The sequence below is a fragment of the Oncorhynchus nerka genome, linkage group LG26, assembly GCF_034236695.1.
Source record: "Oncorhynchus nerka isolate Pitt River linkage group LG26, Oner_Uvic_2.0, whole genome shotgun sequence".
Taxonomy (NCBI): Eukaryota; Metazoa; Chordata; class Actinopteri; order Salmoniformes; family Salmonidae; genus Oncorhynchus; species Oncorhynchus nerka.
The window spans coordinates 29,217,494-29,244,042 of NC_088421.1; the positions used below are offsets into that span (position 1 = coordinate 29,217,494).

General features: G+C 44.8%; 1 protein-coding gene across 1 annotated transcript in view; it reads left to right on the plus strand.

Annotated features, from left to right (window-relative positions):
• The window catches only part of LOC115104359 (mitochondrial adenyl nucleotide antiporter SLC25A23-like), a 39,334-nt gene extending 13,089 nt beyond the window's left edge, over positions 1 to 26,245 (plus strand). The window contains exons 2-10 of the mRNA XM_029625800.2: positions 15,737 to 15,860; positions 16,555 to 16,642; positions 16,733 to 16,844; positions 17,233 to 17,391; positions 17,566 to 17,718; positions 18,177 to 18,290; positions 18,432 to 18,599; positions 19,544 to 19,694; positions 22,094 to 26,245. Of these exons, the coding sequence (XP_029481660.1) occupies positions 15,737 to 15,860; positions 16,555 to 16,642; positions 16,733 to 16,844; positions 17,233 to 17,391; positions 17,566 to 17,718; positions 18,177 to 18,290; positions 18,432 to 18,599; positions 19,544 to 19,694; positions 22,094 to 22,275 (1,251 nt within the window). The 3' untranslated portion in view covers positions 22,276 to 26,245. The remainder of the gene's footprint in view (positions 1 to 15,736; positions 15,861 to 16,554; positions 16,643 to 16,732; positions 16,845 to 17,232; positions 17,392 to 17,565; positions 17,719 to 18,176; positions 18,291 to 18,431; positions 18,600 to 19,543; positions 19,695 to 22,093) is intronic.
• The last annotated feature ends 304 nt before the right edge of the window (positions 26,246 to 26,549 follow it).

The window sequence follows — 26,549 nt, forward strand, 5'->3', positions numbered from 1 at the left end:
ACCCTGAAGCACCCCCATAGAGACTGTCAGAGGCCCGGACAACAGGCCCTCCGATTTGACACACTGAACTCTATCAGAGAAATAGTTGGTGAACCAGGCGAGGCAATCATTTGAGAAACCAAGGCTATCGAGTCTGCCGGTGAGGATGTGGTGATTGACAGAGTCAAAAGCCTTGGCCAGGTCAATGAATAAGGCTCCACAGTATTGTTTCTTATCGAAGGCGGTTAAGATATCTTTTAGGACCTTGAGCGTGGCTGAGGTGCACCCATGACCAGCTCTGAAACCAGATTGCATAGCGAAGAAGGTATGGTGGGATTCGAAATGGTCGGTAATCTGTTTGTTGACTTGGCTTTCGAATACCTTAGAAAGGCAGGGTAGATATAGGTCTGTAGCAGTTTGGGTCAAGAGTATCCCCCCCTTTGAAGAGTGGGATGACCGCAGCTGCTTTCCAATCTTTGGGAATCTTAGACGACACGAAAGAGAGTTTGAACAGGCTAGTAATAGGGGTTGCAACAATTTCGGCAGATAATTTTAGAAAGAAAGGGTCCAGATTGTCTAGCCCGGCTGATTTGTAGGGGTCCAGATTTTGCAGCGCTTTCAGAACATCAGCTGACTTGTTTTGGGAGAAGGAGAAATGGGGAAGGCTTGGGCGAGTTTCTGTGGGGGGTGCAGTGCTGTTGACCGGGGCAGGGGTAGCCAGGTGGAAAGCATGACCAGCCGTAGAAAAATGCTTATTCAAATTCTTAATTATAGTGGATTTATCGGTGGTGACAGTGTTTCCTATCCTCAGTGCAGTGGGCAGCTGGGAGGAGGTGTTCTTATTCTCCGTGGACTTTACAGTGTCCCAGAACTTTTTTGAGTTTGTGTTGCAGTAAGCAAATTTCTGCTTGAAAAAGCTAGCCTTGGCTTTTCTAACTGCCTGTGTATATTGATTTCTAGCTTCCCTGAAAAGTTGCATATCACGGGGGTTGTGCGATACTAATGCAGAACGCCATAGGATGTTTTTGTGTTGGTTAAGGGCAGTCAGGTCTGGAGAGAACCAAGGGCTATATCTGTTCCTGGTTCTAAATTTATTGAATGGGGCATGCTTATTTAAGATGGTGAGGAGGGTATTTAAAAAAATAACCAGGCATCCTCTACTGACGGGATGAGGTCAATATCCTTCCAGGATACCCCGTCCAGGTTGATTAGAAAGGCCTGCTCGCTGAAGTGTTTCAGGGAGCGTTTGATAGTGATGATTGGAGGTCGTTTGACCGCTGACCGATTACAGATGCAGGCAATGAGGCAGTGATCGCTGAGATCTTGGTTGAAAACAGCAGAGGTGTATTTAGAGGGCAAGTTGGTTAGGATGATATCTATGAGGGTGCCCGTGTTTACGGCTTTGGGGTGGTACCAGGTAGGTTCATTGATAATTTGTTTGAGATTGAGGGCATCAAGCTTAGATTGTGGGATGGCTGGGGTGTTAAGCATGTTCCAGTTTAGGTCGCCTAGCAGCACAATGTAACGATATTCGTAGGTGGAAGAAGGTGAAGAGGACCAAGGTGCCGCGTGGTACATGTTCATGTTAATTGAATAAAGAAACTGAACACTAGAACATAAAAACAATAAAGCAGAACAAACAAAACAGTTCTGTCTGGTGCAGACACACAAAGACAGAAAACAACTACCCACACCCATAGTGGGAAAACATGCTGCCTAAGTATGGTTCTCAATCAGAGACAACGATAACCAGCTGCCTCTGATTGGGAACCATACCAGGCCTAAACATAGAAACACAACACCTAGACATACAACATAGAATACCCACCCACATCACACCCTGACCAAACTAAAAATAGAAACATACAAAGCAATCTACGGTCAGGGCGTGACCGGTGCGGACTCCGGTGCGGACTCCGTCCCATAGGGGAGGGTCTGGGTGGGCATCTGTCCGTGGTGGCGGCTCTGGCGCGGGATGTGGACCCCACTCCACCATAGTCTTGTCCCACTTAACTTCTTGGATATAGGGGGCGCTCTTTTAATTTATGGATTAAAAAACGTTCCCGTTTTAAACAAGAAATTTTGTCACGAAAAGATGCTCGACTATGCATATAATTGACAGCTTTGGAAAGAAAACACTCTGACGTTTCCAAAACTGCAAAGATATTGTCTGTGAGTGCCACAGAACTAATGCTACAGGCGAAACCAAGATGACATTTCATACAGGAAGTGCCCCAGATTTTGAATGCGCTGTGTTCCAATGTCTCCTTATATGGCTGTGTATGGGTCACGAATGAGCTTAGACCTTCTGTCATTTCCCCAAGGTGTCGACAGCATTGTGACGTATTTGTAGGCAAATCATTGGAAGATTGACCTTAAGAGACTACATCTACCAGGTGGCCGCTTGGTGTCCTCCGTTGCAATTATTGCGTAATCTCCAGCTGCGTGTATTTTTCGTTTGCTTCGAGGAGAAACACAGCTGCCACGAATGATTTATCATCGAATAGATATGTGAAAAACACCTTGAGGATTGATTCTAAACAACGTTTGCCATGTTTCTGTCGATATTATGGAGTTAATTTGGTAAAAAGTTTGGCGTTGTAGAGACTACATTTTCAGATTTTTTTCTTAGCCAAACGTGATGAACAAAACGGAGCGATTTCTCCTACACAAATAATATTTTTGGGAAAAATGAACATTTGCTATCTAACTGAGTCTCCTCATTGAAAACATCTGAAGTTCTTCAAAGGTAAATGATTTTATTTGAATGCTTTTCTTGTTTTTGTGAAAATGTTGCCTGCTGAATGCTAGGCTTAATGCTATGCTAGCTATCAATACTCTTACACAAATGCTTGTGTAGCTATGGTTGAAAAGCATATTTTGAAAATCTGAGATGACAGTGTTGTTAACAAAAGGCTAAGCTTATGAGTGAATATACTTCTTTCATTTCATTTGCGATTTTCATGAATAGTTAACGTTGCGTTATGGTAATGAGCTTGAGGCTATAATTACGCTCCCGGATACGGGATTGCTCGACGCTAGAGGTTAAGGGGCGCATTTGGAGCGGCGACCCTCACCGCTGACCTCAGACTGGGGACCCTTGCAGCGGGCCCCGAGTGAAGGGCGACTCTGGCAGCGCCGGAGTGAAGTGCGACTCTGGCAGCGCCGGATTTAAAAGTAGATGTTCAAATTGTTTGGGTACAGACCTGGATAGTAGGACAGAACTCTGCAGGCTATCTCTGCAGTAGATTGCAACACCGCCCCCTTGGGCCGTTCTATCCTGTCTGAAAATGTTGTAGTTAGGGATGAAGATTTCAGAATGTTTGGTTGTCTTCCTAAGCCAGGATTCAGACATCCGGGTTGGCAGAGTGTGTTAAAGCAGTGAATAAAACAAACTTAGGGAGGAGGCTTCTAATGTTAACATGCATGAAACCAAGGCTATTACGGTTACAGAAGTCATCAAAAGAGAGCACCTGGGGAATAGGAGTGGAGCTAGGCACTGCAGGGCCTGGATTCACCTCTACATCACCAGAGAAGGAGTAGGATAAGGGTACGGCTAAAAGATACCTAGTGGACTCCAGTTTGAGACGCACTGACATAGGCAACTGTGTAGTTCCTGTGTTTACTATAAACAAGTATATTTGTTTATAGCCTACTAGTACAATGAACAGGAACTATAACCTGCTTCACTTATTCCGAGTGTATAGGCCTCTCATATCAAATCTTTAACTACCTGAGCTATGAGCTATGGTCCAGTCTAGCCGGTGTCTCAGTGCTCTATTTTGACCCTGTGATGTCACAGGAGAAGCGGGCAGAGTGTTCTACAGGCAGTGAGAGGCATTTTACTACAGATATTAAAAGAGTTCCAGTGCTATTTTCACCAATCCCTCCAACTCAAGGTGCCTGTCACCAGTGCTATCTGAAAATTCTGTTGCTTCAACACAATACTGATGCATGTTTTTCTGATCTGCCTGTCCCAGTACATGACAGGAAAGAAACACTTTCCTGAATGAATATTTTAAAGGTATGACTGTAACACAAACCTGGTGCAGCCCTGACCCCGCCTGACCTTAATATCAGTGTCTGGCGCACACATACACACACACCACACACGCACACACACACACACACACACACCACGCACACACACACACACACACACACACACACACACACATCTTAACCTCAGTCTTCAAATAAACTTTTATTTGTAAAATACTTTGTTAACAACAGGTGTAGACTAACTGTGAAATGCTTAGTTACAGGTCCTTTTCCAACAATGCAGAGAGAAAGAAAAGGTAGTAATAAATACACAATGAGTAAGGATAACTTGGCTATGTACACGGGGTACCAGTACAGAGTGGATGTGCAGGGGTACGAGGTCATTGAGGTAGATGTGTACATCTACTGTAACTAGGAATAAAGTGACAGATGATAAACAGTAGCAGCAACGTATGTGATGTGTCAAAACAGTTAGTGCAAAAAGGGTAAATGCAGATAGTTAAATAGTTCATCAAATAGCCGGACTAACTATTTATGGCTTGTGGGTAGAAGCTGTTCAGGGTCCTGTTGGTTCCAGACTTGGTGCATCAGTACCACTTTCCATGTGGTAGCAGAGAGAACAGTCTACAGTCTATGACGGTTGGCTGGAGTCTTTCCTTTACAGCCCTCCTCTGACACCGCCGGGTATAGAGGTCCTGGATGGCAGGGAGCTCGGCCCCAGTGATGTACTGCAAGCGGTGATACAGCCAGTCAAGGTGCTCTAAGTGGTGCAGCTGTAGAACCTTTTGAGGATCTGACTGCCCATGCCAAATCTTTTCAGCCTCCTGAGGGAGAAGAGGCATAGTCGTGCCCTCTTCACGACTGTGTTGCTGTGTGTGGACCACGATCCTTAGTGACGTGGACACCGAACTTGCAGCATTCAACCCTGTCGATGTGACCCGGGCGTGCTCGGCCCTCCGTTTGTCTTGTTGACATTGAGGGAGAGGTTGTTGTCTTGGCACCACACTCCCAGGTCTCTGACCTCCTCCCTATAGGCTGTCTCATCGTCGTTGGTGATCAGGCGATTGTTGGGGATCAGGCGTTGGGGATCACCGTCATGTCGTCAGGAAACTTAATGAGGGTGTGGGAGTCGTGAGTGGACATGCAGTCGTGGGTGAACAGGGAGTGGTGGATGTGTTGTTGCCTACCCTCACCACCTGGGGGCGGCCCTTCAGGAAGTCCAGGATCCAATTGCAGAGGCAGGTGTTCAGTCCCAGGGTCCTTAGCTTAGTGATGAGCTTGGAGTGCACTATGGTGTTGAAGGCTGAGCTGTAGTCAGTTTATAGCATTCTCACATAGGTGTTCTTATTGTCCAGGTGGGAAAGGGCAGTGTGGAGTGCAATAGAGACTACCTGAGCTGTGGATCTGTTGAGGCGGTATACGGATTGGAGTGGGTCCAAGGTGTCTAGGATGATGGTGTTGATGTGAGACATGACCAGCCTTTCAAAGCATTTTATGGCTACAGATGTGAGTGCTTCGGAGCGATAGTTATTTAGACAGGTTACAATGGCGTTTCTGGGCACAGGGACTATGGGGGTCCACTTGCAACATGTAGGTATTACAGACTGGGTCAGGGAGAGGTTGAAAATATCAGTGGAGACGCTTGCCAGCTGGTCAGCCCATGCTCTGAGCACGTGCCCTGGTATTCCGTCTGGCCCTGCAGCCTTGTGAATGTTAACCTGTTTAAAGATCTTACTCACATTGGCTACAGAGAGTGTGATCACACAGTCATCCGGAACAGCTGGTACACTCATGCGTAGTTCAGTGTTGCTTGCCTCGAAGCGAGCATAGTTAGCTAGTCTGGTAGGCTTGCGTCGCTGGGTTTCGTACTAGGATTCGAACCAGAAGCCATGGATTACAGTCAACATCTGCACTGAGCTAAAGGCTAGAGCTGCCGCTTTCAAGGAGCGAGACACTAATCATGACGCTTATAAGAAATCCCGCTACGCCCTCCGATGAACCATCAAACAGGCAAGGCGTCAAAACAGGACTATGTACTTACTGTCACTGTGGGGAAAATGTTGTCGATGCACTCATTAATGAAGCCGGTGGCTGATGTGGTAAACTCCTCAATGCCATCAAATGAATCTCCGGACATAATTCAGTCTGTGCTAGCGAAACAGTCCTCTAGCTTAAACTGTCATCACCAGGGATTTGGGATACTACTGTGTCACTGCGCGTCTGCACAATGTCATGAGTTCAACTCAGCCTGGCTGGCAGAATGGCTGGATTTATGACTATTGAAGTCATCCCTTTTGCAGGACATTTTCCATTCAGTCCAGATAATATGATTATGATAGTAGTTGACGATTGGGGATTTCTCTTCACATAAAATTCTATACACCTTGCATCTGTGGTGTGCATAAACCGATTAGAAAAGTCCCCACAGAGCCCAGTAGAGCCATAGAGGCCAGTAGAGCCATAGAGGCCAGTAGAGCCACAGAGCTCAGTAGAGCCACAGAGCCCAGTAGAGCCACAGAGCCCAGTAGAGCCACAGAGCCCAGTAGAGCCACATAGCCCAGTAGAGCCACATAGCCCGGTAGAGCCACATAGCCCAGTAGAGCCACATAGCCCAGTAGAGCAAGGGAGCCTTGCCCTGGATTCAAGGGGTGTGCTCTGAGAACGTAAACTGGAGCACAGGAGGGTCGGCGTATGAGTCCAAATCACAGTATGCGAAACGAATCACAGAGGTCACTTCTCGAATACGTACTTTGTTTGTACATCCTTTGAAGTATGCCTCGATGCATGCTTCAATGCAAAGTATGCACAGAAATATGATGCAACCACGTAAAAAATGATGCAACATTTCTTGAAATCAATGGCGCCGTTATTTGAGCTAAAGAGAGAGAAAATAAACGTGAACATTTTGTAATTATGTCATGGTATAATTGTGGCCCAAATATATTTTGGCTGGTAAAAACATTTGAGCGGCTGGTAGATTTTTCCATCTACGCCTGACCCTTTCCTACCACACCGACTGGACTTTCATGGCCGGCAGTGACACATACAGTGCCTTCAGAAAGTATTCACAATCCTTGACTTTTTCCGCATTTTGTTGTGTTACAGCCTGAATTTAAAATGGATGAAATTGAGATTTTGTGTCACTGACCTACACACAATACCCCATAATGTCAAAGTGGAATCATGTTCTTTGACATTTTTACCAATTTCTTAAAAATGAAAAGCTGAAATGTCTTGAGTCAATAAGTATTAAACCCCTTTGTTATGGCAAGCCTAAATATGTTCAGGAGTAAAAATGTGCCTAACAAGTCACATAATAAGTTGCATGGACTTAGTCTGTATGCAAAAATAGTGTTTAACATGATTTTTGAATGATTGCCCCACACACACACAATTATCTCTAAGCTCCCTCAGTCGAGCAGTGAATTTCAAACATTGATTCAACCACAAGACCAGGGAGGTTTTCCAATGCCTCGCAAAGGGCACCTATTGGTAGATGGGTAAAAAACAAACAGACATTGAATAACCCTTTGAGCATAGTGAAGTTATTAATTACACTTTGGATGGTGTAGCAATACACACAGTCACTACATAGATACAGGCGTCCTTCCTAACTTAGTTGCTGAGAGGAAGGAAACCGCTCAGGGATTTCACCATGAGGCAAATGGTGATTTAAAAAAAGTTACAGAGTTTAATGCCTTTGACAGGTGTAAACTGAGGATGGATCAACAACATTTACTCTACAGTTACTCTACAATACTAACCTAAATTACAGAGTGAAAAGAAGGAAGCCTGTACAGAATAAAAATATAACAATGCATCCTTTTTGAAATAAGGCACTAAAGTAAAACTGCAAAGAAATTGGCAAAGAAATCAACTTTATGCCCTGAATACAAAGCATTAGGTTTGGGGCAAATCCAACACAACACATAACTGAGTAGCACTCTTCACATTTTCAAGCATGGTGGTGGCTGCATTATGTTATGGGAATGCTTGTCATCGGCAAGGACTAGGGAGTTCTGAAACGGAATAGAGCCCCCACAAATACACATCGACTGGGATATTCTGTAATGATGCCAGTGATCACTGTGCAATTGCTTGTGTTAGAAATACAAAAATGACCAAAGCCAAACCCTGTTATATTTTTAAAAGACGTTTTAGACAGCTTGATGAGCAAGCGATCTTACATGATCTGTACCATAATATTGACAGAGTAAGTCTGATTCCCGATGTTGACACTGCCTGGGACTATTTTTATATGAAATTTGTGTCGATTTGTGATAAGCATGCCCCTGTGAAGAAGTTTAGACTCAGTGGAAGGGACAGTCCCTGGTTTTCAGATAACTTGGCAGAATTCATTAAAAAGAGAAACATCTCTTGGGCTCAAGCTAGACATACAAGTGCTCCTGTTGACTGGGCTTCCTTCAGAGTGCTAAGAAACTAATACACAGGGTTGATCAGGAAGTCCAAATCAGATGACTATTTAGATGCAGTCACAGAGAACCTAAACAACACTACCAAGTTCTGGAAGTGAATCAAATCTATGTCAGGTTCTAATGTCTCCTCTGGTCTTCCTGACCATTTAATGATGGATTCTAATGTCTCCTCTGGCCTTCCTGACCATTTAATGATGGATTCTAATGTCTCCTCTGGCCTTCCTGACCATTTAATGATGGATTCTAAGGTATCCTCTGGCCTTCCTGACCATTTAATGATGGATTCTAATGTATCCTCTGGTCTTCCTGACCATTTAATGATGGATTCTAATGTCTCCTCTGGCCTTCCTGACTATTTAATGATGGATTCTAATGTCTCCTCTGACCTTCCTGACCATTTAATGATGGATTCTAATGTCTCCTCTGGCCTTCCTGACCATTTAATGATGGATTCTAATGTCTCATCTGGTCTTCCTGACCATTTAATGATGGATTCTAATGTCTCCTCTGGCCTTCCTGACCATTTAATGATGGATTCGAATGTCTCCTCTGGCCTTCCTGACCATTTAATGATGGATTCTAATGTCTCATCTGGTCTTCCTGACCATTTAATGATGGATTCTAATGTCTCCTCTGGCCTTCCTGACCATTTAATGATGGATTCTAATGTCTCCTCTGGCCTTCCTGACCATTTAATGATGGATTCTAATGTCTCCTCTGGCCTTCCTGACCATTTAATGATGGATTCTAATGTCTCCTCTGGCCTTCCTGACCATTTAATGATGGATTCGAATGTCTCCTCTGGCCTTCCTGACCATTTAATGATGGATTCTAATGAAGTGAAGGATAAAGCCCAGATTGTAGGGGTTTTAACAAGCACTTCATATCTGCTGGTTCAGTGTTTGATAATGGTGGGGCCCAGGCCTCTAATGTAAGCTCTGTTACAGTCAACTATGATATAGGCCCTCATGTGAACCATTTTAACTTTGAGCCTGTTTCTTATACTGAGGTCTATAAAGCACTAAAGGCAATAGACACTACAAAGTCAACTTGGACCTCTACCTCTTAAAGATAGCAGCTGCTATTATTACTGAACCTGTGGCTCACATTTTCAACTTGAGTCTCTTGACCAATTACATACCCAGCATTTGGAAATCAGCTTATGTCCTCCCACTGCTAACGGGTGGAGATCCCTCAGATGCTAATAACTATCGTCCTATCTCTAAACTCCCTATCCTGGCCAAAGTCTATGAATCCCTAGTGAACTCACAGTTAAACTTCTTAATTGAAAACAACATACTGAGCGGGGTTCAGTCTGGCTTTAGATCAGGGCACAGCTCCACAACTGCAGCTATGACAGTGGTAAATGACATCATTAATGGACTTGATAAAAAGCAACATGGTGCTGCTCTGTTTGTGGATTTAGCAAAGGCCTTTGATTCAGTTGACCATGAATTGTTGCTAGATAGACTCAGAAACATTGGTCTCAGTGAAGGGGCAGTAAATTGGTTTAGGAACTATCTTTCTGACCGAACACAATGTGAATATACCAACAATCACAAGTCTAGCTTTCTTGAGATTAATAGAGGTTTGCCCCAGGGTTCCATTTTAGCTCCTGTGTTGTTCTGAATTTGTATTAATGATTTGGGAAATGGGATGCAACCAGCAAAGTTACATCTATATGCAGATGATACAGTTATATATTCATGTGCTCCTTTTCTGGTTCAGGCTGTTGGAGAGCTCCAGACTGCTTTTCAGCCACTGCAGGCCTCCCTTTATGGTCTCAAACTGGTCTTGAATATACAAAAAACGAAATTCATGACCTTTACCAGAGCTAGAACTCTGCCAGATAACATTAGCATTGTCACATCTGGTTGCTTATCCATTGAAAAAGTGTCATCCTACAAATACCTAGGTATTTGGTTGGATGACAAGTTGTCCTTTAAAGTTCATGTGGATAATCTTGTGACAAAGCTTAAATTGAAATTGTGTTTTTATTTAAGCTTGTTCACGCCACTTTTCTCTCTGTAATTGATTATGGTGACTTGTTGGATATGCATGCAACCTCCTCCATCTTACAGAGACTGGACTCTGTTTATCATGCATCCTTGAGCTTTATTACAAATGCCAAGTCACTCATTCACCATTGCACCAAATGCTTTTATTAGGCTGGATCATGTTGTTGTATTGTTGTGTGTTTTAATTCTGTAATGTATTGATTGTTGCTGCCTTCTTGGCCAGGTCAAGTAGAAAAAAAGAGACTCTGGGTCTCAATGGGCTTTTCCTGGTTAAATAAAGGTTAAATCAAATTTTAAAAAGAGCTAAGTACAGGCAGAATCCTAAAGGAAAACCTGGTTCAGTCTACTTTCCAACAGACACTGGGAGGTAAATTCACCTTTTAGCGGAACAATATCCTAAAACACAAAGCCAAATATGCACTGAAGTTGCTAATTAAGACAACATTGAATGTTTGTGAGTGGCTTAGTTACAGTTTTGACTTAAATCGGCTTGAAAATCTATAGCAAATATTGTACAATCCAGGGTGCAAAGCTCTTAGAGACTTTCTCAGAAAGACTCACAGCTGTAATCGCTGCCAAAATTGATTCCAACATGCATTGATTCAGGGGTGTGTTTTTACTTTGTCATTATGGGGTATTGTATGTAGATATGTCAGAGAAAACAATCAATTGAATCCATTTTGAATTCGGGCTGTAACACAACAAAATAAGTCAAGGGGTATGAGTACTTTCTGAAGGCACTGTAGGTGATAGTGCACTTGCTTTAAGTAACACTCACAAAGAAGCACACAGATAGCAATCCTCAGGTTACATCTAATCAGTCATTTAGGTTAGCATAAAGGAAATTAGCTTAGGAGATCACTCCACCACACTCAGTAGTTTAGTTTAGCATCACTCCTTTCACATAGCATCATCCACATTACATTTACATTTAAGTCATTTAGCAGACGCTCTTATCCAGAGCGACTTACAAATTGGTGCATTCACCTATGACATCCAGTGGAACAGTAGTGCATCTAAATCTTTTAAGGGGGGTGAGAGGGATTACTTTATCCTATCCTAGGTATTCCTTAAAGAGGTGGGGTTTCAGGTGTCTCCGGAAGGTGGTGATTGACTCCGCTGTCCTGGCGTCGTGAGGGAGTTTGTTCCACCATTGGGGGGCCAGAGCAGCGAACAGTTTTGACTGGGCTGAGCGGGAACTGTACTTCCTCAGTGGTAGGGAGGCGAGCAGGCCAGAGGTGGATGAACGCAGTGCCCTTGTTTGGGTGTAGGGCCTGATCAGAGCCTGGAGGTACTGAGGTGCCGTTCCCCTCACAGCTCCGTAGGCAAGCACCATGGTCTTGTAGCGGATGCGAGCTTCAACTGGAAGCCAGTGGAGAGAGCGGAGGAGCGGGGGTGACGTGAGAGAACTTGGGAAGGTTGAACACCAGACGGGACTGCGGCGTTCTGGATGAGTTGTAGGGGTTTAATGGCACAGGCAGGGAGCCCAGCCAACAGCGAGTTGCAGTAATCCAGACGGGAGATGACAAGTGCCTGGATTAGGACCTGCGCCGCTTCCTGTGTGAGGCAGGGTCGTACTCTGCGGATGTTGTAGAGCATGAACCTACAGGAACGGGCCACCGCCTTGATGTTAGTTGAGAACGACAGGGTGTTGTCCAGGATCACGCCAAGGTTCTTAGCGCTCTGGGAGGAGGACACAATGGAGTTGTCAACCGTGATGGCGAGATCATGGAACGGGCAGTCCTTCCCCGGGAGGAAGAGCAGCTCCGTCTTGCCGAGGTTCAGCTTGAGGTGGTGATCCGTCATCCACACTGATATGTCTGCCAGACATGCAGAGATGCGATTCGCCACCTGGTCATCAGAAGGGGAAAGGAGAAGATTAATTGTGTGTCGTCTGCATAGCAATGATAGGAGAGACCATGTGAGGTTATGACAGAGCCAAGTGACTTGGTGTATAGCGAGAATAGGAGAGGGCCTAGAACAGAGCCCTGGGGACACCAGTGGTGAGAGCACGTGGTGTGGAGACGGATTCTCGCCACGCCACCTGGTAGGAGCGACCTGTCAGGTAGGACGCAATCCAAGCGTGGGCCGCGCCGGAGATGCCCAACTCGGAGAGGGTGGAGAGGAGGATCTGATGGTTCACAGTATCGAAGGCAGCCGATAGGTCTAGAAGGATGAGAGCAGAGGAGAGAGAGTTAGCTTTAGCAGTGCGGAGCGCCTCCGTGATACAGAGAAGAGCAGTCTCAGTTGAATGACTAGTCTTGAAACCTGACTGATATGGATCAAGAAGGTCATTCTGAGAGAGATAGCGGGAGAGCTGGCCAAGGACGGCACGTTCAAGAGTTTTGGAGAGAAAAGAAAGAAGGGATACTGGTCTGTAGTTGTTGACATCGGAGGGATCGAGTGTAGGTTTTTTCAGAAGGGGTGCAACTCTCGCTCTCTTGAAGACGGAAGGGACGTAGCCAGCGGTCAGGGATGAGTTGGTGAGGTAAGGGAGAAGGTCTCCGGAAATGGTCTGGAGAAGAGAGGAGGGGATAGGGTCAAGCGGGCAGGTTGTTGGGCGGCCGGCCGTCACAAGACGCGAGATTTCATCTGGAGAGAGAGGGGAGAAAGAGGTCAGAGCACAGGGTAGGGCAGTGTGTGCAGGACCAGCGGTGTCGTTTGACTTAGCAAACGAGGATCGGATGTCGTCGACCTTCTTTTCAAAATGGTTGACGAAGTCATCTGCAGAGAGGAGGAGGGGGGGGGGGAGGAGGATTCAGGAGGGAGGAGAAGGTGGCAAAGAGCTTCCTAGGGTTAGAGGCAGATGCTTGGAATTTAGAGTGGTAGAAAGAGGCTTTAGCAGCAGAGAGAGAAGAGGAAAATGTAGAGAGGAGGGAGTGAAAGGATGCCAGGTCCGCAGGGAGGCGGAGTTTTCCTCCATTTCCGCTCGGCTGCCCGGAGCCCTGTTCTGTGAGCTCGCAATGAGTCGTCGAGCCACGGAGCGGGAGGGGAGGACCGAGCCGGCCTGGAGGATAGGGGACATAGAGAGTCAAAGGATGCAGAAAGGGAGGAGAGGAGGGTTGAGGAGGCAGAATCAGGAGATAGGTTGGAGAAGGTTTGAGCAGAGGGAAGAGATGATAGGATGGAAGAGGAGAGAGTAGCGGGGGAGAGAGAGCGAAGGTTGGGACGGCGCGATACCATCCAGTAGGGGCAGTGTGGGAAGTGTTGGATGAGAGCGAGAGGGAAAAGGATACAAGGTAGTGGTCGGAGACTTGGAGGGAGTTGCAATGAGGTTAGTGGAAGAACAGCATCTAGTAAAGATGAGGTCGAGCGTATTTCCTGCCTTGTGAGTAGGGGGAAGGTGAGAGGGTGAGGTCAAAGAGGAGAGGAGTGGAAAGAAGGAGGCAGAGAGGAATGAGTCAAAGGTAGACGTGGGGAGGTTAAAGTCGCCCAGAACTGTGAGAGGTGAGCCGTCCTCAGGAAAGGAGCTTATCAAGGCATCAAGCTCATTGATGAACTCTCCGAGGGAACCTGGAGGGCGATAAATGATAAGGATGTTAAGCTTGAAAGGGCTGGTAACTGTGACAGCATGGAATTCAAAGGAGGCGATAGACAGATGGGTAAGGGGAGAAGAGAGAATGACCACTTGGGAGAGATGAGGATCCCGGTGCCACCACCCCGCTGACCAGAAGCTCTCGGGGTGTGCGAGAACACGTGGGCAGACGAAGAGAGAGCAGTAGGAGTAGCAGTGTTGTCTGTGGTGATCCATGTTTCCGTCAGTGCCAAGAAGTCGAGGGACTGGAGGGAGGCATAGGCTGAGATGAACTCTGCCTTGTTGGCTGCAGACCGGCAGTTCCAGAGGCTACCGGAGACCTGGAACTCCACGTGGGTCGTGCGCGCTGGGACCACCAGATTAGGGTGGCCGCGGCCACGCGGTGTGGAGCGTTTGTATGGTCTGTGCAGAGAGGAGAGAACAGGGATAGACAGACACATAGTTGACAGGCTACACAAGAGGCTACGCTAATGCAAAGGAGATTGGAATGACAAGTGGACTACACGTCTCGAGTGTTCAGAAAGTTAAGCTTACGTAGCAAGAATCTTATTGACTAAAATGATTAAAATGATACAGTACTGCTGAAGTAGGCTAGCTGGCAGAGGCTGCGTTGTTGACTATGTAGGCTAGCTGGCAGTGGCTGCGTTGTTGACACTACACTAATCAAGTCGTTCCGTTGAGTGTAATAGTTTCTACTGTGCTGCTATTCGGGGCTAGCTGGCTAGCTAGCAGTGTTGATCCCTCCCCAGCCATGCAGCAGATTAGTTTAGCATTATCTCCACACTCAAATAGTAGGCTAGTTTAGCTAAGCATCATCCCTCCCCAGCCATGCAGCAGATTAGTTTAGCATTATCTCCACACTCAAATAGTAGGCTAGTTTAGCTAAGCATCATCACCCACAGCTGTGCTTTTCCTTCAAATCTCCTCTGGGATTTTTCAGACACCACAGGCAATATCCCTCTAGACCAGGATGTATTTGTCTGGCAATGCTTAAATAGACTTTGCTCTGATTATATTTGTGTCATGGAGGAGGGGGCCAATTCAAAGGCATACTTAAAGTTATGCTTGTCATGTGTTATACAGACAGCTTCCATCAGCTACACTTAGAATTACAATTCAAGCATTTATACCTAACAGAAAGTTGAAATGGTGAGGATAAGTGGCAAGATAAGCAGGATATTGTCATTTGAATTTCATGACAATATGCAAATGTGTGTGTGGGTGTGTGTGTGTGTGTGTGTGTATTGGTCAAGTGCATTGGTTCAGGTCAGATTCCAGTATGTGATTGTTACTGAAGATTAACTGGACACTGGGCACAGGAGTGAAGCGGATTATGACAAGGTGTGAGTAGGGGTTCTCTCACTCTCGCTCTCTTGCTCTCTCTCTATACTGTTTCTCTCTCTCTCTCTCTCTCTCTTTCTTCCTCTCCTTGTTTGAGGAAGCACTAGAGAGGATGAATATAGAACAGTTCTGCTGATTGTTTTATGTTTGCAGGTTATGACTTTGTAAAATAATGATAAGCTTTGTTGTCATTTCTCACGCACTCCTTCCTGCTTCTTCCCTTCACTCCTTCCATTTACCTCTCACCTCCTCAAACTATCACCTTACCCTAAATCTCACCCCTGGCCCCAACCCACCCCACACTTTTTCACTTTGTCACATCCCCCTCAACCTCCCTCTCACCCCCTGTCCCCTACACTGTTTGACCCTTCACCCCCTCCCTATCTGCTATTTTCACCCCCCTCACCCCAATCCTACTCCTGCAGATAGTGCGTGAGAGTGACACCAACCATGATGGCTTGCTGGACTTTGAGGAGTTCTCTCAGTACCTGTGGGCCCACGAGAAGGAACTGCGGCTCATGTTCCACACACTGGACCGCAACCATGACGGTCGGCATGGCCACCTCACTCACACACACATTTACATTTGACATTTTAGTCATTTAGCAGACATTCTTATCCAGAGCGACTTACAGTTAATGCATTCACACACACACAGAAAATAAGTATTTAAATAACATTATAAACTGGGTGGTTCGAGGGCCTGAATGCTGATTGGCTGACCGCCGTGGTATATCAAACTGTATATCACGGCTATGACAAAACATATATTTTTACTGCTCTAATTAAGTTGGTAACCAGTTTAAAATAGCAGTAAGGCACCTCGGGGGTTTGTGGTATATGGCCAATATACCACAGCCCTTAGCCGTGGTATGTTGGCCATGTACCACACCCCCTCAAGCCTTATTGCTTAGATAATCATGTATTTGAACCCAAGTCTGATCTAAACACACATAAGTAGACACATGTAGGAGGGCCATTTGGATACAATGTCCTTTCACTCACAAAACACTGTTTAAATTGTTCATACATGCACAGAGCATTCTATGTCACATTGCACTGGTATGGTAATTTATCTGAATGTGTGGTATGACTGCATGAATGGTATTTAGTATCATACCACATTAATGCATGGAGTTCACAAAGTAGCCACACACACACATCACTGTGCTCTAACTGTACTGTATGCCTGTAGGTACATATTGCATATTGTGGGCACTGATGGGATTCACTGTTTACGCAGGGCGCATTGATGTCGGGGAGATTCAACAATCGCTGCACAACCTGGGACTGGAGGTGTCCACAGAACACGCCATCAAAATACTACAGAGGTGTGTGTGTGTGTGTGTGTGTGTGTGTGTGTGTGTGTGTGTGTGTGTGTGTGTGTGTGTGTGTTGACACTGCTCTGTGTGTTCTCTCAGTATGGACAGGGACGGCACCATGACTATCAACTGGAGTGAGTGGCGAGATCACTTCCTGTTTAACCCTCTTCACAACATGGAGGGCATCGCCCACTACTGGAAACACTCTCTGGTCAGTCAGTACTGCCTATCTATGCCTTCTATCTCTACACTCTCTAGTTTAGATCTTTGCTTGACATGAAGTAGCACAGATAGCATTACATGGCATTTTCAATTATTGATGTAATAAAATGTAATTATATATTAACTATCGAAACTTTAAAAAATTGCCAGTATCCTTTCATTACAAATGTGGCATTTTTCTCAATCTATGTATTTATAGTTACTCTGTAATTACATTTTATGTTATAGTTTACACAGTTTAAATTGTTTCTGAAGCTTTATCCAGGAATTTAAGTTTGGAAACCTTAGAGAAGGGTTCATGCCATTTACATTTGGTGAATACAGATAGTTCTGGATGCCAATCAAGTTTATTGATTGGCATCTCTGTGATTTCTCAGATGTTTGACATCGGAGAGCACATGACAGTGCCACCAGAGTTTTCCCAACAAGAGCGCCAGTCGGGGGTAGTGTGGAGGCAGCTGGTTGCCGGGGCGATGGCAGGGGCGGTGTCACGTACAGGAACCGCCCCCCTCGACCGTCTCAAAGTCTTCCTACAGGTGAAGGCTTACTGTTGTGTTTACTACAGGCTCAGAGGTTAGAGGTCAGTGCAGTGCTGATTAGTAGAATTAGGTGTGCTAGAGCAGGGCTGGAACAAAAGCCTGCACATCCAGTAACTCTCCAGGGTTAGCCACCCCTGATGTTATTAGAGTTACTGACCCTGCTGTCTCTAGGTGCATGGCTCCAGCTCTAGGGGGATCAACCTGTGGACGGGGCTGAGGGGGATGGTCCAGGAGGGGGGTGTACGAGCCCTCTGGAGGGGCAACGGCATCAACGTCCTCAAAATAGCCCCAGAGTCTGCCATCAAGTTCATGGCCTACGAACAGGTGAAGGAAGAGAACTGTACACAAATGTGGGTGTAAGAGGCCCCAGAGGTTGATTTGGATTTATTATGGACCAATGTAAGGAGAATACTGATACACATCTGTAAATAAGTTCTGGTGTATGGGGTAGTCATTAGTGAAGCATAGGAATGAAGGAGTCACACACCCACACTGAGGTGTGAAATGTTGCTCACACACACACTCTGTTTCTCACCCTGTCAGACACACCCTGTGTCTCTACGTGTTGTGTCTCTGACTCTCCTCCTCCACCCCAGTGTGACTCACGTATTCCCCCTCACCCCCAACTCCCCCAATCTACACCTCCCCCTTACTTTGTATCCCTTCCTATCCCACCTCCCACAATCTATCCCCCTCATGCCTTAATCCCTGTATATCCCTGACTCTCTTCCACCTGCCTGTCTCTCCTCTCCCCCCTTTCTCCCCTGACTCCTCCATCTTAGATCAAGTGGCTGATCCGGGGCAGAAATGAAGCAGGTACTCTGCGGGTGCAGGAGAGGTTCATCGCTGGCTCTCTGGCTGGAGCCACCGCACAGACCATCATCTACCCTATGGAGGTGAGCGAGGGGAGACAGACCGACAGAAAGATAGACAGACTTTTTAATGAATATAGAAACATAGGACTTTTTTCTAATTTTCCTTCTCTTCCTTGCACATCCTCTCTCTTTCCCCTTTCTCCTCCCTCTCTCGCTTCCCAGGTGCTGAAGACTCGTCTGACCCTGAGGAAGACTGGCCAGTACTCTGGCATTGTAGACTGTGCCCGTCAGATCCTGAGGAAGGAGGGGGTGCGAGCCTTCTACAGGGGCTACGTGCCCAACACACTTGGCATCATACCGTATGCTGGCATAGACCTGGCCGTCTACGAGGTGGGTGTGAGAAAGTGCGTGTGTGTGTGAGAGAGAGAGTAGGGCTGTCCCTGAAAAAAATAAAGAAAACATCTTGGTTGACCGTCGTTGAAATGTATAAACGTATATTTTTCCATATATAGACACACCTTTATATGTTTTAATAAAAATCAACTATATGCACTGAGCTTGTCTGATGCTTTAAGCGCATTGCTTGATGAAATAATTAAGACACACAAATGACTCAAGAGGGAGCCAGAGATCAAGATAACCAGAAGAAAAAAATCTGTTCTCGACCCTCCTCCTCCCGCTGCTGCTAGCCTTCGTAGATTCTGCCGGTACGCACCTGGAGTTGCCGGAAATAGGATAGAGTGATGGACTGTGCCATCCCCATGGCCTCCGCAATGTTTTAGTCCACTGAGACAGGCACGAGTCAGACAAGTGTCTCGTCTGCCATAAAAAAAAAAGTCAACCAAGAGCCTATCGACCAAGCAATTGACCACTCAACTAAATGGGGTCAGCCCTGTGTGTGTGTGTGTTCTGTGTGTGTGTGCCTGCCTGCCTGCCTGCCAACTGTGTTTGATGTTTTCTGGGAAAGCTAAACCTCATCACTGGCCCTGTCCCTTGTACTCAGGGGAATGCCAGTCAGTATGTATGCTGCTGTTACTGTTGCTCAGCTCTCTCGTAAAAATGACTTTTATGTGTTTAAGTGAACTTTGAGTTTTACTTTTACTAGCAGTCAATGAGCCGTAGTTCTCTCTACTATGTCCTCATTTTTTTTTAACACAATAAAATATAGGTCAAATGAACAATGTAGCCTATCTATCCCTTCTCTTATTCCTCTCTCATTTCTACCCTCACCCCTCTACCCCTCCTCTTTCTCCTCTCTCTTTTCTCTCTTTTTATTCTTTCCTTCTCTTTTCTCGCCTCTCTTCTCTCTCGTCCCCTTCCCCTTTCCATCTCAGACTCTGAAGAATGCCTGGCTCCAGCGGTACAGTAAGGGCTCTGCTGACCCGGGGGTGTTGGTACTGCTGGGCTGTGGTACTGTGTCTAGTACCTGTGGACAACTGGCCTCCTACCCCCTGGCTCTCATTAGAACACGCATGCAGGCCCAGGGTGAGACTGGTGTACAACTGAACTGCAATTATACCTTCTACCTTACTACATAACATAGATGATATTACATAGATAATATAGATTCCTATTACATTCTATAACATAATATATAACAAATTAATTACTACCTACTATGTCAACCTATTACCCTATATCTACAGTGCCTTCGGAAAGTATTCAGACCCCTTGATTTGATCCACATTTTGTTACGTTACAGCCTTATTCTAAAATGGATTTAATAAAATATGATCTTCCGCAATCTACACACAGTACCCCATAATGACAAAGCAAAAACAGGTTGTTAGACATTTTAGCACATTTATTAAAAATTAAAAACAGAAATACCTTATTTACATAAGTATACAGACCCTCTGCTATGAGAATCAATGTTGAGATCAGGGGCATCCTGTTTCCATTGATCATCCTTGAGATGTTTCTACAACTTGATTGGTCCACCTGTGGGAAATTCAATTGATTGGACATGATTTGGAAAGGAACACACCTGTCTATATAAGATCCCACAGTTGACAGTGCATGTCAGAGCAAAAACCAAGCCATGAGGTCAAAGAAATTGTCTGTAGAGCTCCGAGACAGGATTGCTTCGAGGCACAGATCTGGAGAAGGGTACCTAAACATTCCTGCAGCATTGAAGGTCCCCAAAGAACACAGTGGCCTCCATCATTCTTAAATGGAAGAAGTTTGGAACCACCAAGACGTTCCTAGAGCTGGCCGCCCGGCCAAACTGAGCAATCGGGGGAGAAGGGCCTTGGTCAGGGAGATGACCAAGAATCCGATAGTCACTATGACAGAGCTCCAGAGTTCCTCTGTGGCGATGGGAGAACCTTCCAGAAGGACAACTATCTCTGCAGCACTCCACAAATCAGGCATTTATGGTAGATTGGCCAGATGGAAGCCACTCCTCAGTAAAAGGCACATGACAGCCCACTTGGAGTTTGCCAAAAGGCACCTAAAGACTCTCAGACCATGAGAAACAAGATTATCTAGTCTGATGAAACCAAGATTGAACTCTTTGGCCTGAATGCCAAGCGTCATGTCTGGAGGAAACCTGACACCATCTATACAGTGAAGCATGGTGGTGGCAGCATCATGCTGTGGGGATGTTTTTCAGCTACAGGGACAGGGAGACTAGTCAGGATTGAGGCAAAGATTAACAGAGCCACTTACTGAGAGATGCTTTTTTTAGTTTTTTAGAATTTTTACCTCGTTTTCTCCCCAATTTCGTGGTATCCAATTGTTTTTAGTAGCTACTATCTTGTCTCATCGCTACAACTCCCGTACGGGCTCGGGAGAGACGAAGGCTGAAAGTCATGTTTCCTCCGATACACAACCCAACCAAGCCGCATTGCTTCTTAACACAGCGCGCATCCAACCCGGAAGCCAGCCGCACCAATGTGTCGGAGGAAACACCGTGCACCTGGCAACCTTGGTTAGCGCGCACTGCGCCCGGCCCGCCACAGGAGTCGCTGGTGCGCGATGAGACAAGGATATCCTTACCGGCCAACCCCTCCCTAACCCGGACGACGCTAGGCCAATTGTGCGTCGCCCCACGGACCTCCCGGTCGCGGCCGGTTACGACAGAGCCTGGGCGCGAACCCAGAGTCTCTGGTGGCACAGCTGGCGCTGCAGTACAGCGCCCTTAACCACCCGGGAGACCCAACGAGAGATCCTTGATGAAAACCTGCTCCAGAGCACTCAGGACCTCAGACTGGGACAAAGGTTTACCTTCTAACAGGACACAGCCAAGACAATGCAGGAGTGGCTTCGGGACAAGTCTCTGAATGTCCTTGAGTGGCCCAGCCAGAGCCCGGACTTTAACCCGATCTAACATCTCTGGAGATACCTGAAAATAGCTGTTCAGCAAAGCTCCCCATTCAACCTGACAGAGCTTGAGAGCATCTGCAGAGAAGAATGAGAGAAACTCCCCAAATACAGGTTTACCAAACTTGTAGCGTCATACCCAAGAAGACATAATACTGTAATCGCTGCCAAAGGTGCTTCAACAAAGTACTGAGTAAAGGGTCTGAATACTTATGTAAATGTGATAATTCAGTTTTTTATTTGTATAAATTAGCAACAATTTCTAAAAACCTGTTTTTGCTTTGTCATTATGGGGTATTGTGTGTAGATTGATGAGGGGAAAAAACAATTTAATCAATTTGAGAATAAGGCTGTAACGTAACAAATGTGGAAAAAGTCAAGGGGTCTGAATACTTTCCGAAGGCACTGTATTACTGTTCGGGCTATCCAAACAGAGTTGAATGCATTCAGTTGTACAACTGACTAGGTATCCCCCTTTCCCCTATCTATTAATAGCTATCTAACGGATATAACTGAACTGAACAACAGACGTTTTCGCCGTCTTTCCCTCTTTCCACCAGCCTCCACTGAGGGCGGGCCCAAGCTGTCCATGGTCGGTCAGTTCAAGCACATCATATCACATGACGGGGTACCTGGGCTCTACCGCGGCATCGCCCCCAACTTCCTGAAGGTCATTCCTGCTGTCAGCATCTCGTACGTGGTATACGAACATATGAAGAAGGCTCTGGGTGTGAAATCGTAGAGAGAGGAAGTGAGAGGCAGAAGAAAGAGAGGGATATAGAGTGCAGCTCTTGGATTTCAAGATGGAGAGGAAGACAGCAGAGGATTGAGGGATAGAAGACCCTTTCATACACATTCAGTAAGCTTCCCGTTTACACCTAGCTAGACAGATATACTCACTGTTTGAATCTCTCAGCCCCTCTGACGCTGTACCGTCATTAAGAAAGAGGGAAGAGTCTGCGATCAGGCTAAGCTGATGTCTGTAAGAAATGGCTGTGTCCGAGACAGATTAGGAGGAGGAGGTGTGAGAGGAAGGAATGAGAGAGGGGGGGTGGAAGAGAGAGAGAGAGAGAGAGAGTGTGCGTGCTGTAACCCCCATTGTAGTCACATCTCCACAATAAGTCTGTGTGTTGCCCTCCAACCAAACACAGTGAAGCGCACAGTACAGTTTGTATACCTATATGTAGGCACTTATCTAAGGTCAGTTTCATGTTTTGTGAATATAAAGTGATCTTCCTCCAATGACCTTGACATGTACTGTATATTCTCTCTTTACAACACAGCAGAATGTGTGGGGTTGTTCCACAGTGTGCTGTTGCTAGAACACGACCAAGCCAAAGTACCCTACTCTTTATTTCAATATCTCAAAAGAGATTAGAATTGGATTACATGCACTATGTTTGTTTCAGTTGCTATTCTCAAAAAAGTACATTCTAATGGGGGAGATTCTAAAGTTCTTAAACGAGGAAACTTTGACGTTTACATGATGTACTGTATATTGATACAGTATGTATTTTGTAAGGGAAAGATTCTGAACACATTTGTAAGAGATACTTATACAGGGTCTTATACAGAGCTGTTCCCCCGACCTAGTCCATGAATGGCTTTGCACTTTTTAGAAAGGGAATGTTTCTCCCCTATTTCAAGTGTCTCTCAGTCAGGTCCAAAATGATTGGCATCCTTGATAAAGATGAGCAAAACATACTGAATAATGCACATTTTGACCTATATTGTCTGCTTCAAAGAAATAGAACGTGATATAATTTTATACTAAGACAATTACTCAGAGAAAGAGATTTTGTCTAAAGATAGAATCCTTAAATAACAAAATGGTCAACCCACCACTTTTTTGGTAAAAATCTGAGGGAAGGGCCTGGAGAAATGTAACCATAACGGCACTGAGCCTTTTCCTCAAATGTTTTATGGGATTGGAGAACACATTGGGAGGGACCATCTTAGACCATTCCTCCATACCACTGGTTTTCAATGGGGTTCATGTCTAGAGACTGAGAGGGTCATTGCAAAATGTTGATTTTGTGGTCAATTAACCATTTCTTTGTGGCTTTTGATGTGTGCTTGGGGTTATCGTCTTGCTGGAAGATCCACTTGCAGCCAGGTTCCAGCCTCCCGGCAGAGGCAACCACGTGTTTGGCTAAAATGTCCTGGTACTGGGTAGAATTCATGATGTCGTTAACAAGGGCACCAGGACCATTGGTAGCAACATTGCCCCATAACATGAATTATCCACCACCATATTTTACAGTAGGTATGGGGTTATTTTCTGCATATGCATTCTTTCTTTCCACGCAAAATCCAGCACTGGTGTGTGTGGCTAAAGAGTTATATTCTCATGTCGTCCAGCAAATGTAAAAGCCTGGAGTTTGTTAAATGGCATTGGCACTTGGATTTGAACCAGTGCTATGGTCAGATGACGTGAACATAGAGATCTTTGGCCACGCACACCAGTGGTGGGTTTTGCATTGAAAGAAATATGCATATTCAGAAAATAACCCCATACCTACTTTAAAATGTGGTAGTGGGTCTTTCATTTTATGGGGCTATTTTGCTTCTGCTGGTCCTGGGGGATTCACACGTCCTGGCCTCAAAATCAGGATTATTGCCAGTTGTCTTGTCCTGGTAGTTAATAGATCAATAGCTCACCCACCTGGTTTCCTAGGTCTGAATCAGTCCCTGATTAGCAGTGGTGGAAAAAGTACCAAATTTTCATACTTGAGTAAAAGTATAGTGAAAATCACCCAGTAAAATACTACTTGAGTAGTATTTGGTTGAAATCTACTTAGGTATCAAAAGTAAATGTAATTGCTCAAATATAGTACTTAAGTATTCAAATTAAAGTATAAATAATTTTAAATTCCTTATATAAAGCAAATCGGACGGCGTCATTTTCCTTATTTTTTAAATAAATAACCAGGGGCATGCTCCAACACTCATTTCCAAACAAAGCGTGTTTTTAGTGAGTCCACCAGATCAGAGGCAGTAGGGATATTCTCTTGATAAGTGTGTGAATTAGACAATTTTCCTGTCCTGCTTTTGTGTTTCAGGGAAAATGTATGGAGTAAAAAGTACATAATTTTCTTTAGGAATGTAGTGAAGTAAAATTAAAAGTTGTAAAAAATATAAATAAAAGTAATGTAAAGATACCCAAAAACACTAGTTAAGTAGTACTTGCAAGTATTTTTACTTAATAACTTTACACCACTGCTGATTAGAAGGAAAGTTACCCATCTATGATGGGCTCTCGTGTGGCGCAGCGGTCTAAGGCACAGCATCTCAGTGCTGGAGGTGTTACTACAGACCATGGTTCGAATTGGGCGGCGCACAATTGGCCCAGCGTCATCCGGGTTTGGCCGGGGTAGGCCGTCATTGTAAATAAGAATTTGTTCTTAACGGTCTTGCCTAGTTAAATAAATACATTTGTGTCATAATCAGGAATTCCATGCTCTTGGTGGAAGTGAATGTGCTGTAGGTTATCTCCCAGTCTGGAGTGCATGCGTAGTCCATGTTCTGTGTAGAATGGCTCCTGCATCATGTGTGGTAGTTGGATAAAGATCAGACCTGAAATAATGGGCTCAGTTTGAGGCTTGGCCAACCCATTTTGTTGTGGATATTAAGAAAGTATGCTTGTCCTCCATGACACCATTGTGTTGTGTATTGATTTAGTAGGTTTTGCACTACAGTAGTTTGTTTACTAACTAACTCCTCACTATAGTGCGGACCTCATAATAGCGTATACTGAAAGCAGGATGAATTGTCCAGAAGTTATCTGACAGTGCCGCAAACCTTTCCATGACACCCTAATGCAAACATCGGGGAAACCAATTACTGTATAGGTTGGATGAATGCTCCACAGAGATCTTAATTGGTCCTAGAATTATATGAATAGTAACCAATTTTATAGGATTCTACATGTAATTCTATGAAATGCACATCATCATCATTATAATTTCATAGCCGAGGCACAATGAACTTTTACTGTAGTTTAATTTAGGTTTAGAATGAGAAAGTAGTTACCTTTAATTCTATGGTAAGTTATGTGATTAATAAAAAAAATGTGTATTGGGATACAGTAATGGTCTCTCTGATGGATGTCAATAGGTTTAAATTAGAGCAGGAAATTGAATAAGCTGCTTAAGTGTTGTTACATACTGATGAGCAAAGACCATAACATAGATTCTATAAGACATTGCTGCTGACATAGATTCATATTGATTCATATGTCACACGTGTTATTTGTCATTTGGAAGCCAATGACTTAATTTCCCTGATGAGATTTCCACCATCGTGTCCATCATGACTATTGAAAGCCATCTATTTGCCTAACTAACTGGGGATTCATTTTTAAATATCTTGTCTAAGCCTTTATATCCTTGCTGGCTCTTTGGCCAGACTTGTATCACATTTTAACAGGATGGGAAATACGTGAAAGGGAGGAGTTTTAGATAGTAGTTCCTTGAGATGAAATAGAAAGGGGAAAAGGGAATGAAAAGGGTAGATGAGAGAGAAGTTATTAAGAGATGACAGATGAGTGATGCATTTACTTGAAAAGTACTGAAAGCAACTCCTGTATTGTAGATAAGAAATGAACTGAGCGTAACCTCCATAGTAAACAAATGTAATATTGTAAAAAAATATATATACAGTGCCTTGCGAAAGTATTCGGCCCCCTTGAACTTTGCGACCTTTTGCCACATTTCAGGCTTCAAACATAAATATATAAAACTGTATTTTTTTGTGAAGAATCAACAACAAGTGGGACACAATCATGAAGTGGAACGACATTTATTGGATATTTCAAACTTTTTTAACAAATCAAAAACTGAAAAATTGGGCGTGCAATTATTCAGCCCCCTTAAGTTAATACTTTGTAGCGCCACCTTTTGCTGCGATTACAGCTGTAAGTCGCTTGGGGTATGTCTCTATCTGTTTTGCACATCGAGAGACTGAAATTTCTTCCCATTCCTCCTTGCAAAACAGCTCGAGCTCAGTGAGGTTGGA